Source organism: Anoplopoma fimbria, chromosome 2, assembly GCF_027596085.1.
Source record: "Anoplopoma fimbria isolate UVic2021 breed Golden Eagle Sablefish chromosome 2, Afim_UVic_2022, whole genome shotgun sequence".
Lineage (NCBI taxonomy): Eukaryota > Metazoa > Chordata > Actinopteri > Perciformes > Anoplopomatidae > Anoplopoma > Anoplopoma fimbria.
Genome location: NC_072450.1, coordinates 3,097,925 through 3,112,735, shown reverse-complemented (window position 1 = coordinate 3,112,735; position 14,811 = coordinate 3,097,925). Strand labels below are relative to the sequence as shown.

At 40.1% G+C, this 14,811-nt stretch overlaps 2 protein-coding genes across 3 annotated transcripts in view; both read left to right on the top strand.

Annotated features, from left to right (window-relative positions):
• Positions 1 to 4,329, top strand: part of LOC129099068 (V-type proton ATPase subunit d 1) — a 6,968-nt gene extending 2,639 nt beyond the window's left edge. Inside the window, exons 4-8 of the mRNA XM_054608239.1 lie at positions 382 to 461; positions 741 to 818; positions 1,805 to 1,981; positions 2,155 to 2,232; positions 3,112 to 4,329. Of these exons, the coding sequence (XP_054464214.1) occupies positions 382 to 461; positions 741 to 818; positions 1,805 to 1,981; positions 2,155 to 2,232; positions 3,112 to 3,273 (575 nt within the window). The 3' untranslated portion in view covers positions 3,274 to 4,329. The remainder of the gene's footprint in view (positions 1 to 381; positions 462 to 740; positions 819 to 1,804; positions 1,982 to 2,154; positions 2,233 to 3,111) is intronic.
• An 811-nt stretch (positions 4,330 to 5,140) lies between these two features.
• Positions 5,141 to 12,119, top strand: foxr1 (forkhead box R1). Of its 2 annotated transcripts, XM_054608248.1 has the most exons (7): positions 5,141 to 5,365; positions 5,594 to 5,686; positions 7,497 to 7,717; positions 9,188 to 9,256; positions 11,317 to 11,444; positions 11,543 to 11,775; positions 11,932 to 12,116. In XM_054608248.1, exons 1-7 carry the CDS (start codon positions 5,245 to 5,247, stop codon positions 11,958 to 11,960), a joined length of 894 nt encoding a protein of 297 aa, XP_054464223.1. In that variant the 5' UTR covers positions 5,141 to 5,244; the 3' UTR covers positions 11,961 to 12,116. The 2 variants fall into 2 exon arrangements, with proteins under 2 accessions (XP_054464223.1, XP_054464231.1); XM_054608256.1 differs by lacking the exon at positions 5,594 to 5,686 and having other exon boundaries at positions 11,932 to 12,119.
• The last annotated feature ends 2,692 nt before the right edge of the window (positions 12,120 to 14,811 follow it).

The following is a 14,811-nucleotide window of genomic DNA, read 5'->3' as shown; positions in this document are numbered from 1 at the left end:
TGTGTACTCTCACTTATAACCTGCTGTTTAATCAGCGTTCTTTAATGTTTTTTAACAAATGGAGACTCTCACTCAGCCGGTACTTAAGTAGGCTAATCAATAAGGTTATGATTAATGTGAACGCTAGCACTAGCTGAGTCAACGTTTGGAAATAACTGAACGTGGATAGTTCAGATTTTTTGAAGTAGGTTTGTAGTTTATGTGAACATTGCTGTTTTTGTGAATGGAGTCTGGTGGTTTGGTGGTTTTGGCAGCTTCAAATATGAAAGTGTAGGAAAACTGAACCGTAATGTCTGCTGCAGAGCAGAAGGTGGCACCAAAGCTGAAATAAACATTTCCTTTCTGCTGGTTTGACATTTAATTTCTTTTTTTTCTTTTCAGCTGCATTCTTCCAGGACTGCATATCTGAACAGGACTTGGATGAGATGAACATTGAAATCATTCGTAACACACTTTACAAGGTAAAGCATAATATAGTTATGATCAAAGTAATAATTAACATACTTGATTATGTTTGTTAAAAGAAGAGAATCTAAGAAAATAGGCAGAAGATTAAAATGATAAGAGATCTTGAAATAAGGGATACTGACGATTGAAAATATTTTTTTTGTATATTATACATCAAAATACTTTTTATATTCTAATTTGATAATACATTTTAAAGAACTGCAAGGATTTTCTTCATGTATTTGTGTATTTATTGGTTGCCTGCATTAACATTTTGACCCATCTCCTCTCAGGCTTACCTGGAGGCTTTCTACAAGTTCTGCTCCAACCTCGGAGGAACCACGGCTGACACCATGTGTCCTATTCTGGAGGTGAGTCTCTGCTCTGTGTATAGACTGAAAACAGAAACCAAATTGCATACAAACATAGGGATGCCCTCTGAAACTCTGTTCCAAACGGTAACCGGGTAATGACAAGCCGAATATTGAGAAGCCCCGGAGGTAACGGTTTTGTTATCGGTACTTTAGAATTAGGGAGGTAACGTTATCGATGCCATACAACCATTAAGAGTATTCAGAAGGACCCAAACCCATAAGAAGAATCAATATGATCACTAGTATCAATAAAATCCTAACACACGTTCAGCTGGTGGAGGAAGTCTGGCTGATTTTAAATATCTGAAGTTCAAAGAAGCTAAGGAGCAGAGTTTATCTGATGCTCGGGCTCACGTAACCCTCTGAACCCGGAGCGATTGGGGCACTTTTACTCTCTGTGGCCTTGAGTTTCACTGAGACGGCACCTCTGTGGAAGCAGAGCAACCATGGGTAGAAGTAGAGAGAACTCATGAATGTCTTTAGTGCAAAAATAGCACAGTTATAATGCCATCATTCATAAAAAAAAGAGTCAATCATAATTCCTAGTTGCGCCGAGGAGCTCGGGTTTTAATGTTCTGTACAGAATCTTGTTTGACTAAGCGGTTTTATTTGGGGCAAGATTTTTAATGAGAAATGTAGAATAGTTTTTTTATTTCATGAAATATCCCAATTTTAAGCTTAGCTTAGGTTGGGTTTCTGACGTAAGAATTCTTCACACATGATGTGTTTAAGGACCGTCTGAAAGAAAACATGCTTTTCCATTATGACCTGATTACTGACCTTTTAAGGAGGACCAGACAATCTCTTTTCATCTTCTCTATTTTTTCATTTGAAATATATCTTTTGACTGTTCTTCTTGGTGATTAAATGGTCAATAATCAGCATCATATAAACGCGCTCAGTGTTTCTGGCTGTGGGTGAAAGCGTCGCCTCCGTCCGTCACTTTGTCACTTCCTCCACTCACCTTCCCGTCTCCGCTGCAGTTCGAGGCGGACAGGAGAGCCTTCATCATCACCATCAACTCGTTCGGCACCGAGCTGTCCAAGGAGGACCGCGCCAAGCTCTTCCCCCACTGCGGCAAGCTTTACCCAGAAGGCCTTGCTCAGCTGGCCCGGGCAGACGACTACGATCAGGTCAAGATCGTCGCTGATTTCTATCCAGTAAGTTCCAGACCCACTGACGACGTATCTGTTCTTTGGACCTACCCTTCTGACTTTCTATTAAAAGTTAAAGCAAACGTTTATGTGGAGTTTTAAATAACACGTTCTGTCTTGTTTTCTCGTGTCTCTAAGTGTTCACTGTCAATATGTCTGACCTTTTCTCGTGTCTTCAGGAGTACAAGCTGCTGTTCGAAGGAGCCGGCAGCAACCCGGGCGACAAAACACTGGAGGACCGTTTCTTTGAGCACGAGGTGACACACACATGACCAGACTAACACTGCTTTGAGAAGCTACTTAGCTGCGTTGCTTTAATGAACACGGCTCAGTCACGGCTGCATCATAGTGTCAGTGTCCACCGGAGACGTTTCTTCATTATCCAGCCTTTACGTTGCTTTTTAACCTTCTGTCTTCACTCCTCCTAGCTGTGCGTATCAATGTCCGTCCTACCAGGCTGTTTAGTGTGCCAGATTTAGTATGTCACAATTCACAGTTTGCCAAAAATACCAGGATGTTCTACCACAGTCGAGTTTTTGCAGCATGCTTTTCTTGCTATTCTGACCCACAATCCTTTTGGCAGCAGATATTTATATGAGCAGGGGGGTCGAAGGTCAAGGTGCCATGTTATGATGAAGTAGTAGATGCCAATAGAATTCAAACTGGATGCAACAGTTCATACTTTGTAAGGGCAGCTTCAGTATGTACTGAAAGTAAACAAAGAATAAGATTTGGAACGCAGCTTAAATGTCCTTGTAGCTGATCTCACAGCTGTTTGTATTTCTTCTCATGATGACTTCATTTGCAGCTCAGCAGTTTGTTCACTCAGGAGGAGGTTGAACTCACTTTCCTCCTTTGCGCTCTTTCTTTTGCTTTCTCGCTTCACAAAACTACAAACCTGCAGAAGACAAAGTCAGAGACAAATTCAATTTATCAATAAAAAGAATGTAAGACTATACAGGGCTTTTACATTCAACACAGCTGGGTCCTGCAGAATCCACAGGAATATTAGTGGAACATACATTTTTATTAACCATGAACATTTTCTGAATGAGGGCAAAAACCCTGAGCTTTGTGGTGTTGCACACTCAACCTCCTCCTTCCTCCTCTTCCTCCTCCTCCTCCCTCCTTCGCAGGTGAAGCTGAACAAGCTGGCCTTCCTCAACCAGTTCCACTTCAGCGTCTTCTACGCCTACGTCAAGCTGAAGGAGCAGGAGTGCAGGAACATCGTGTGGATCGCCGAGTGCATCGCCCAGCGGCACCGCGCCAAGATCGACAACTACATCCCCATCTTTTGAGCTTCCTCTTCCTCCTCCTCCTCCTCCTCATTCCTCCCATCATCATTTCATTCATGTCTTGAGCAGTGTCCCACCTCGGTGTTAAACATTCTGACGGTTCGATGCTAAATCTCCTGCATTCTTCACTCGCAGGTGTAAATTGGTTTTTCGGCAACTTTCTTTCGGAGTTATTTCTTACAATGCAAAACACACAAACATCTTAGATGCTGTGTTTTCAGCTGTAAGAAGTCACATGAGTTCAGTCAAACAGAGGTGGTTGGTGCTTCTTTAAATCAGCTCTGCAGATAAAGGAGGCCACTCATTTGACTTTCAAACACTCACCTCTGTTTGTCTAAACGTTCTGTCGCTCGATGTGTTGTTTTTAACGGCATGCCCTGTTTACCTGACATGTCAGCTGACAAAATACAAGGAGAAGAATTTGCAATTTACTCACCGCCGTCATGCCAGAAAAGAAAAAGCTTTGACTTTATTTCCAGCGCAGCACACAACCACCATCTTTTTTGGAGATCATGTCAATCTCTAGAGCTGCAGCTTGCTCTCTGTTTTGGGGATTTATCAGCCACCAAAATGTCCAAAATCAGAACAAACCGCAGAAGTTCAGCCAGTCATGAAAACATTCCTCTGCTCATCATCAGTCCCCACCAGGCTTCATAAAACCTGTATTTATTTCTGTTTTAGTGCTATTTTTTGTCGGCATGTCTGGTCATAACTGTGGTTTACCCCCCCTCCCCCCTTAAACAAAACCTTTAAAAGTTTGAAGCGTGTGAGCCCCCGACCTGATTTGCTGTCTTAACTAGATCGTTGTTAGATATTAAAAGAATACAGCAGCTGAGCTTCCCGTCCCCGAGTTTGTGTAAATGAACGTGCTGGAATGAGGTGAAATCTTGTGAGTATACGACCGACTTAATGTTCAAACTTTACAAAGATATATAGATATTTAAAGATGACTCTATGATTTTGTTTATTCATGTTGTAAAAAAAAAAAATGTTGATTTGTTTCTGTTTCTTACTTGTGGAATGTGTACTGTAAATGTAACGAAAAAAATAAATAGAACTAACTGAAATAATGGAGGTCTGGAGAATGTTTAAAAGACGGGTTTGTGACAAATGTAGGAAAGTTGGAGATGCTAAAGACAGAAAATGACATATTTCAGAAGAATACAGGTAGAAACGTTGATGTTTGTCCTTTGAGTGCGTGGGTCAGAAATCATCACATAACCCATAACTCAAGAATTCATCTGCTAATTATGACAATTTCACACAAATGTCTAACAGGATAAAATGATTAAGTGGTGATATTATGGACAGACGTGGATGTAAACTGCAACTTGACTGGTTGGCGGAGGTGTATAACCATGAATCAGCACTTTTCAGTATCTTATTAGACGTATTGCAGTGTAAACAGGTGTGATCGATAAATGGAATGGCCCTGTTCCATTCAGGTGAATCGGGGCCCTGATGCCCTGATTGTGCATGCATTATTTTTATCAATAACACCTGTGTTTACCTGTCAGATGTAAAAAAAAAATGGCGGCTCTGAAAAAGAGCCTTTTCTAGTTGGTCGACCAATTTTTCATTTTAACAAATCCGCTTGTTTTTGAGCTTTGTCCCGGTCTTCCTCTGCAGATCGAGCTTGTTTAGTTGTCATGGAGACAGCTCCGACGTCATCGCCTGACCTTAATAGGAAACATCGTTAACAACGGGGATTTTATTTAATAAATTAAGCTAAATTCTGCTCCAGTTAGTTCAAATTCAGAATAATTATTCCATTACGTTTGTGAAACACAGTCAGACTTATTAAACTAAAATGCAGCTGCAGGATCAAATGCCTCCCTGATCAGAGAGACTCACACAGGCTGAACTCTTTAGTGCTGATTGAGTCCAATCAGGCTGCTGAGCTCCAGCTGTTGATCCGGCAGCCTGCAGGGTTCTCAGTGAATCAGAGAGCTTCTGAATGAAACACATCCAACAATGAGCTTACAGCTGAAAACCAAAGCTGGACTGTTCGGCCTGCACTGCTCTGTGGGCCTGACGGACTGGGACATGGACAAGGAGCTGAAGCTGGCCACTACCACCGACCAGTTCTACCACGGTGACTGGTTTTATTTCTCTTTACTCTGGTTTCACTGGAGGTTAAAGGATGATGGTCGTTCACTCACGTTAAATCCAAACAGCACAGAAGAAAACACTGAAGACGTTATAAATGTTAAAGTTAACTGGAGGTCAAATCAACTGATTTAAAAGTGCAGTTTTTGTCAGTCTGTATGTGTGTGTGTGTGTGTGTGTGTGTGTGTGTGTGTTAATCCATCACTGATGACAGATGACAAACTGAACGATCAATACGTGGTCCAGAGGCCGTCTGCAAGAGCCTCAAGGAGAAAAGATGAATTCATTTGGTACGATAAAACGTCAGGTGAGCTGATGCAGGATTCACCCTGTTTTCTTCAGAAAACGGATGACATTTTTGTAGTCCAACAGGGTGTCCGATGTGATTCTTCCATTGAATTTTGGATTATTACAGAAGATAATCTGTGTCAAACAAACGTTTATGATGCGTGCAGGTTTTGTTCATCAAGGTAGTCTTCACAAATGAACAACACTTATTTATTTTTTTTGAAGCCTGAATACAATCAGCAGAAGTAAAAAGCTAACGTTGGGCTATAAAGGAACTACACCACGGTCACATGACTTAACATCACCACCACGTTGAAATCACTTCAGCTTGTGTTCAACACAGACTTGCTTTCAGGCATTTAAACAAAGAAAATAACCACATTGACTTTAGGACGAGTACAGGAAGAGCAGAAATGCTGACTGTCTTCCTGGTTTAGGTCTCATTCCTGCAGCACTTCTCAATACACATTTAAATGTCATTCTATATCTACAGTACCAGTCAAAAGTTTGGACACACCTTCTCATTCAATGGTTTTTTTTATTTTAATTTTATTTTATATATATTTTTATTTTATATATATACAGTACCAGTCAAAAGTTTGGACACACCTTCTCATTCAATGGTTTTCTTTATTTTTATTTTTATTTTATATATATTTTTATTTTATATATATACAGTACCAGTCAAAAGTTTGGACACACCTTCTCATTCAAAGGTTTTTCTTTTTTTTTTTTTTTTATTCTACATTGTAGATTAATATTGAAGACATCCAAACTATGAAGGAACACATATGGAATTATGTGGTAAACAAACAAATGCTCAACAAACCAGAATATGTTTTATATTTTAGATTCTTCAGAGTAGTTGAATGAGAAGGTGTGAACAAACTTTTGACTGGTACTGTACATTAAAATGATCCTGTGTCAAAGTTTCCGTGCTTGTACAGGAATAGTTTGACATTTTGGGAAATACACACTGTTCAAGTTTAGTTGAGAAGAAATCTGATTTTGATTTTATTCTAATATGAAACTACAACCAGGAGATGGCTAGCTTAGTTTAGCAAATTGTTTTTGTGTCCGTACCAAAACCAAACAAGTCATAACGAGTTATTCTGAGATGCTGGTCAGATTAATTATTATTTGACAAAGCCCGGCAAGCATTTTCTCCCTGAATACTGTTTTTATGCTAAGCTAAGCTAACCATCTCATATCTCTCATATTCAAGATCTTCTCATCTCACTCTGGAAAAAAAGGTAAAAAAGTGTTCATGCATTTCCCAAATGTCAGGCTATCCCTTCAACAAATGCATCTCATTTATTTCCTCCATCACAAACATTCTGAAACCTGCTTCCACGTTTTCATCTGCCAGCAAGCCTTTTGTTTTTCCTCGTCCTTTCACATTCTACTTATGACAGTTTTACACAAATGTCTTGAAGGATAAAGAGACGAAGTGGTGGCACAATTTGGACAGAAATGGATGTGAACTGCAGCTGGACTGGTTGATGGAGACAAAGAACTGTGAGGTGTTAATTCTAGACACAAATCAAGGTCCAATTATTAGCTTTTTCCTGAGCTTTTACCCGCATGTTACAGCACTTTCCCCATCTTTTATGCGCTATTTTTCTTTCTCTTCCTGATGAGGAAAACATGCAAAATTTTAAAATGAATGTTTCTTCTTTTTCACTCAAAGACGAAGGTGCTTTCACTGTGCTGAAACTTAAAATATCCTCTTTTGTTTTACTTGATTTTTGCCTCCTACCAAGTAAATAACACTGAACTGTTTGATGTCGAACCTTAAATGTCTGCCTTTCTATTCTTCTGTCCTTCAGACACCTTCGTGAAGCCGAACCTGTGGCTGCTGGTGAATCCCAGCATCGCCTGCCCGATCCGGTACGGAGGAAACGCAGCAGGTCTGCAGAGAGTCTGTGAACCTGCTGAGGGAATCCAACCGGCTGCAGAGACCCAGAAACCTCTCACCACAGAGATCCACATGTCGGTCCTCCACGGTGCTGCTCTGCAGGAGGACCGGCTGCACTCCACTGACTACATGGTAGAGTTCATACTGCGGACATCAGCATCTCTCTGTTATACTGTGTCACAATCAAAGCTCATATTGTGCAACCAGTCTTAAAGGTTTCCTGTTACACCTCTAGATGCACAATGGAGCTGTTTTTTTTTTTTATGGAAAGCCTAAAGTGCCATTAAAGGCCTCTATTTTCACACGGTTTATGTTAAAAAAGCTGTTTTTTGCTTGCCTTTTTAAAGCCGCTCTACTTGTGGACTTTAAAATGCCGTTATAATATAATAACCTTCGGATTGCTTTCTCAATCAATTGTTTTGCATGTTGTGTCAGAAAATAGTTAAAAATTGAAAGTAACATCCATTAAAGGACACACATCGTGCCTTCTTCAAGTTTCATACTTGTATTTTGGGTTTCTACTAGAGCACGTCAACATGCTTTTTGTTTAAAAAACACATTTTTCATACTGTCTGTCTGAATATATGCCTGTATTCAGCCTCTGTCTGAAACCCCCAGTTTTAGCGCTTGTCGCTTTAAGCCCACTCACTAAAAAAGTCCAGTCTGCTTTTATTGACTTGCGAGAACAATATGGTGCCCTTTGCAAAGATAGTTCTCTCTCTCTCTCTCTCTTTATTTTATTTTTTTGATCTTCTAAGCACACAAATTTCTTCTCCTCTAGTTTTTCTCCAAATTACTTTATAAATGTCTCTATTTTGTATGTTCTCTTTTGACCCAGATGTCAAGAAAAACCTTGTACTTCTGCAGAAGTCCTTGTCATTTCCTCTCCCACTTATGGTAACCTGTCATGTGCTTGCGTCCTTTTCAACAAACGCTCACACAGGCAGCCTGCGTTCTGGTTCACTTCCTGCAACACGATCAGATTTTGTTCTCACTGCAATCAAAACTCAAAGGTCCACTTGGAGACGGTCTTAGAACTTCTCTTGCAAACCATCTCAGACTGGTTGTTTTGTTCTGCAAAATAGTATGATTTCTGTGTTTACAGTAATCGTTTGATTCATCAAATGTTTGCCTGTGGCAGTAACAAACCATTGTCCCCTGGATTTAAGAGATTATCTGAATTTGTAAAAAATGTACATCTGATTTGGTGTTTGCGCAGTTATAACTAGTATGAATAAGTTCTCCTCATTATGATCTGGTCTCGAGATGCATATCAAGTCAAGGCTTGTTGGACTCAACACACATGGTGTCCTCCAGGTCAAGGAAAGCAATGATGCTTTGTGGGCTCTCCTTATTTTCTCTTCTATAGCAATGCATTATGTGTGCATTAACATGTTTTTTCTTATTCAGATGTAAGCTCCAAATACAGATCCCATATTAATACCAGGCATAAAGGAGTTCTGATACTAGTTAAAAAAGATTTGATCTCTATTTTCAAAATGTAAATTATGTTTTAAAAAAAAAACATACCACTTGTACTACTACAGGATGCATTGCACTGATAATTTGTGTTTGTGTGTTATGATTGTCTTTGACTATTAGATCAACGATGAAGACGTCTCTCGTCTTACAGCGAAGAACAGACGAAAGGGAAGAACCCCGAGGGCCCGAGTAAGAACTCTGATCCAGGTTCCTCCACTGGGAGTCAGGGAACTCTATAATCAACTGTTTAAAGGCCAGAAACAACTGTTTTCTCAATTATATCACAAAGTTATCTGCCTGTTTTTAGCTGTTCTTTTCTTCCTGGTTTGAAGTGGGCGGGGCTCCTATGATGTTACCAACTATGACAATCAAATCTGATAAAACACATTTATAATACATTTTATTTATAGAGCACTTTTCAAAGTTCTCAAAGACGCTTTACAGGCATTTTAAAAACTTAAAACACAGCATTCGTCAGACATTAAAAGCAGTTCTGAAAAGGTGAGTTTTGATTTCTGATTTGAACATTAAAAGATCATTGCAGTCTCTGATGTGTTTGGGGAGAGAGTTCCAGAGTCGGCCCCATGTCCGGTGCTTGGTCCTGACTGGCAGAGACAGGAGGTTGGCATCAGAGGAGTGGAGCCGACGGGATGGAGTGTGGTGATGGAGCAGGTCTGTGGGGTAGGAGGGGGCCTGATTATGGAGGGCTTTGTGAGTGAGGAGCAGGACTTTGTATTGGATCCGTTGTGGGACGGGAAGCCAGTGGAGATTCTGGAGAACAGGGGTGATGTGAGCAGACGAGCAGCAGAGTTCTGGATGTACAGGAGTTTATTTAGGACTTTGGATGATGTGCCATAAAGAATGCTGTTGCAGTAGTCGATTCTGGAGGGGATGAAGGTATGGATCAGAGTTTCAGCAGCAGATAGGGAGAGTGATGGGCGGAGACGGGCGATGTTTTTTAGATGGAAGAAGGCAGCTCTGGTGATTTGATTGACGTGGTGTTTAAAGTAGAGGTTGCTGTCAAACATGACTCCAAGGTTGCGACAGAGTGGAGTTGTCCATGGTGAGGCAGAAGTTGTGACTGGTTTTTGTCAGGGATTTGGGACCGATGATAATAATAATAATAATGGATTTTATTTATATAGCACACTTTAAAATACAAAGAAATATCAAGGTGCTGCACAGGGTAAAACAATCACAATAATCAAATATAATAATAAAACGCTAAAAACAAACAAAAAATAAAATAAGAATTTAAATAAATGAATTAATTTAATCATAATGAAATCTAAGAATATCTATTAAAACTGAACAACCACCCAAACACAAGCAATCTAAATTACCAAGACCTTAGGGGAAGGCAGAGAGGAACAGGTGAGTTTTAAGATTTGATTTAAAAGCGGTGAGGGAGTCTAAGGCCCTGATCTTCTCCGGGAGCTTATTCCACAGGCGTGGCCCCAGTGTTGATGATCATGTCCGATTTTATCACAGTTGAGTTTAAGGAAGTTGCTTTGCATCCCTGGTTTAATGTCAGTGAGGCAGTTGGTCAGAGTGGAGTGAGTAGCAGTGGTGATGGCTTTAGTGGAGATGTAGAGCTGGACGTCATCGGCGTGGAAGTGGAGACCATGTTGATATATGATTTTTTTCCAAGAGGGAGCAGGTAGACGATGAACAAAAGAGGACCAAGCACCGAACCCTGGGGGACGCCTTGGGACAGGGGAGCGGTGGACTCCTTTTTGAGAGTTAACTTACTACTTAACGATGTTTTTGTCCAATCTTTAAAATGACTGTGAGGAACTTTTAACTGTTTCTGAATCAGTCAGTTTAGTCCTGATCCTTTATATGACCCCCATCAGTAAATGAGACCATCAGAGGGAACATGTCTGTTTCTATATAGTTATTCTTAAAGCTCGTCATCGGAACCACCGGGTCGGATTCTGGTGAAATCAGAATCTGATGCAGTAAAATTGGCGGTTTTCCAAAGGGATTCTGGTGCTCCGAAATACTACCACTTTTGGCCACAGGGAGCGCCAAAATGACATGAAAGTTCCTTGTAGTGACATCTTTCTGAAGTATATTTAAAGACAGGGGTCTTTAAATCTTTTAGAAATTATTACATTTTTCTGTAAATTTGAGCTAGAGTGGGCCGTTTGCATGCTTTCTTCTGGGTGCTATTGGGAAAAGTTTAAAATGAGCACTGTACAAGTGGATAAATGGGCATTTAAAATACATTTTCTGTCTGCTTCCAGGACAGTAAGACCCTGAAGCCAGGATGCTGGCCTCGTCCACCCGTGAACTACTGCATCCTCATCGCCTTGGCGCTCAAAAGCAGCCACACAGGGAGCCTCAAAGTCCAGCAGATATACAACTTCACCAGGTCACAGTTATGACAGTCTGGTAAAATGCACAGTCAACAGATTTATGTGAAAATTAAAGCTCCAATCTCATGTTAACAATCAATAATATCCCTCCCAGAGAGCACTTCCCCTTCTTCCAGACGGCTCCAGATGGCTGGAAGAACACCATCCGACACAACCTGTGCTTCAACAGCAGCTTCCGCAAGACCTGCAACCAGCTGTGCAGAGACGGCAAGAGGAAGTCGTGTTTCTGGCACCTGACGCTGGAAGGCCACCGCCGGCTGAAGGACGAGATCCACACGCTGACGGGGGAATCCTTCAAGCAGCTGGAGAGAAGCATGTCCCGCCCAGGTGAGTGTGACCACACGCTAATCAATCAATGCAATGATTATCTCTACCAAGAAGACGTAATTATTTTCAGCAAAGCACAGCAGCAACAGACTTAAAATAAGTACAACTCACCAAAAAAACCTCACTAAATTCAGTTGTTTTTTTTCCTTGTTTCAGATGTAATTCAGAGTTTATTTGCCCTGTGATTGCAGGTGTGAAAGGCATCCAAGAGTTAAAATCAATGCGTAATAAAACTTTATATGCAGAAGGTTTTTTTCTGTTATGCTGTGCATTCTTTATTAATTTCACATTTTGTTCTTGTAAATGTTTGGAGAGCGTTTTGATTTACTCACTACAAAAACAAAGAAGATACATGCACAATGTCATCAGTTACATTTAAACATCTCTAAATTAATAAAAATTGTGTTGATGATCAAGTGTGATTCTCTAGTAAATATGTTTATTCCATGTAGGAGTTTTATTTTATATTATGATTAATGTTAAGGGACCTTCGTCACCTGGCTTACAATAATTAAATTGTTAAATGTTAAACTCGGACGGTTTAGAAATCGGAAACAAACAGCGGTCTGTCGTCTGCTGATATACGAGCATCTTTTTCCCGATTTAAGTCTATGGGAATAAGTCTTTTTGGACCTCATGACATCAAGTGACCGATCCTGAAGCTGAAATTCCACCGTTTGGCTACTATGTGAAATTTGCTTTAAAAAATTGTTTGGTGCAAAACAAACTCATCGCTGCTCTCTGGTGGACAAACTAGAATGGCGACTGTTTCCAATATCTTTATTAGCATTTTTTTTTGTTACTTAAATTTGTCACTTAACTGCTGACATATACGCCGATATAAATATATCTGCCATGTGCTTATATCGGCTGATATGTGCTTGGCCTTACCTTAGGATTGTAAACACGATTAGTTAAAAAAATAATCATTTTGCGATGTGATGAACTTTCAGACTTTTTTTTCACACTGTGCTTTGTAACCTGGTGAATTTTATTGTCTCTTTAGTGTCTCTCTAAACTCACTCTCTCAGATATGAATGTGGTCATAATATCATGTTTTATGTTTTTATTTAATTTTAAAACGTTGAGTGAAGTGTTTATTTTCACTATCGTTACGATGTCTGGGTGTTTTTAGAACGTCTTCTTCTGATGTTGAGGACTTCTTCATGTCTAGGATATCTGGCTATTTTAGACTTCAGAATTGGCTTTATTGGCCATGTATGCGTACACCATACATGGCCAATAATTGCCTAATGTTTAGGATGTCCTGTCCTTTGGGAGGTCCTGCAATTTCAGGTGTTGTTTGGGACATCTTGACGTTTAAGGCGTCCTGGTGTGACTCCGAACACAATGATGCAGCAGTTGTATCCTCCCGCTCCTCTTTGTCTCTTGTATAAAAATCTTCCAGGTCTGTAGGTAAATCTCTGATTAATTTGCCAAAAGTCAAATGGTTTGTGTAAATAGATTCAGCGTCGGCGGGCAGATAGTTGATTCAAGTGTATCTGCTAGTCAAATGACTGCTCTGATACGTGGAACATAAAGTGGTGAGATGTTCAGCTGCCTGTTGGAGTCTCGTCCTGCAGCATCGGGGGATTCTCACAGAGCAAGAAGAGACAGAAAGAAGAGCATCAGGACAGGTAACAACACACCGACACTGAAGCTGACTGATTGTCGCTTCAAGTGTCTTTTATGATCATGAAACACTTATTTTTAGTAAGAAATGATCACAATATACACAAATATACCTCTGTATTTAATCTGCCTGAGATGTTTAAGATAAGCACGATTATATAATGTTTATATTCCAATACGATGCTCTTTGTACAACAGCTTTCTGACGATGACGATGAAGAGCTGCTTCTCTGCCTCCTTCCTCCTCCTCTTCTTCTGCGGTACAGCTTCTGGTCTGGGATCAGTGGTGTATAAACATTACGCTAACATCACCAGTCATTTCAACTGGTCTGACGCTCAAAGCTACTGCAGGAGGTGAGGGGTTTTCTTTCTATTACGAGTTAGAGATTGTAGACGGGATCATAAAATGTGATGTAATGTAACGCTGGAAATATAAAGAACCATAATCAGAATTGTTTATTGCCAAGAACGTTACACATACAAGGAATTTGGCTATAGGTGATTAATTGGTGCGTAACAGTAAATAACAACAACACACACAAATAAAATAGTACGTTAAACAAATAAGAGTATGAGAATCATCAGAGCTTTGTAGACAGAAACATCACTTATCTCATAACACAATATTTTTATGAATTGTATTTATTTAGCACTTTTCAAATTCAAGCAAAAAGCAGCCTGGTTTTCTTTGGTGATGGCTTTACCTTTATATTTAGTGCCATCATCAGGTCAAAGTCTCAGCTTGTCCAATACTTTCTTGTACTTTTCTTGCATGTAAACGTCCTTTGCTGTTTGTGTAATTTAGTTTTTAAGGCTGGAGTGTGTGTGACCTTTCACATATAAATGAATGTCTGTTAAATTCAAGCCAAACGAGTTCACGCAATGCAGATTAAGCCTGTCTTCACCAGGGAAAGCGCTCTGCAATTATAACAGCAGTATAACAGAGTTGAGGTGTCTGTGGTGACTTTCCTTCATCCATCTTGGTCTGTTCTGGTGGAATAAAAATAATGGTAATAAAAAGAAATTCACTGCCAGATGGGGGGGAGGCAAAAGTCCTGCACTCCAGCTTTAATCACTTGTATACTGGGAGATCACTTTGCAAATAAAGCTGTTTTATACATTTTTGTCCAAATAGCTCGACTTACTACAATGACTTGGCCACCATCTTTAAGAAGTCAGATGAAGACAAAATAAACCTGGGAACTTATCACGCATGGATCGGCCTGTACAGAGAACAGAACAGAACATACTGGTGGAAGTGGACTAATGGAAATAACGACTACTATCACTACTACAACAACTGGGCAGCACATGAGCCACACCCTGGCGACAACTGTGCAGTTGTCTCTTACAACAGCAAAAAGTAATGGGAAGCTGTTTTTACACCGTTTTTAAGCAGATTAC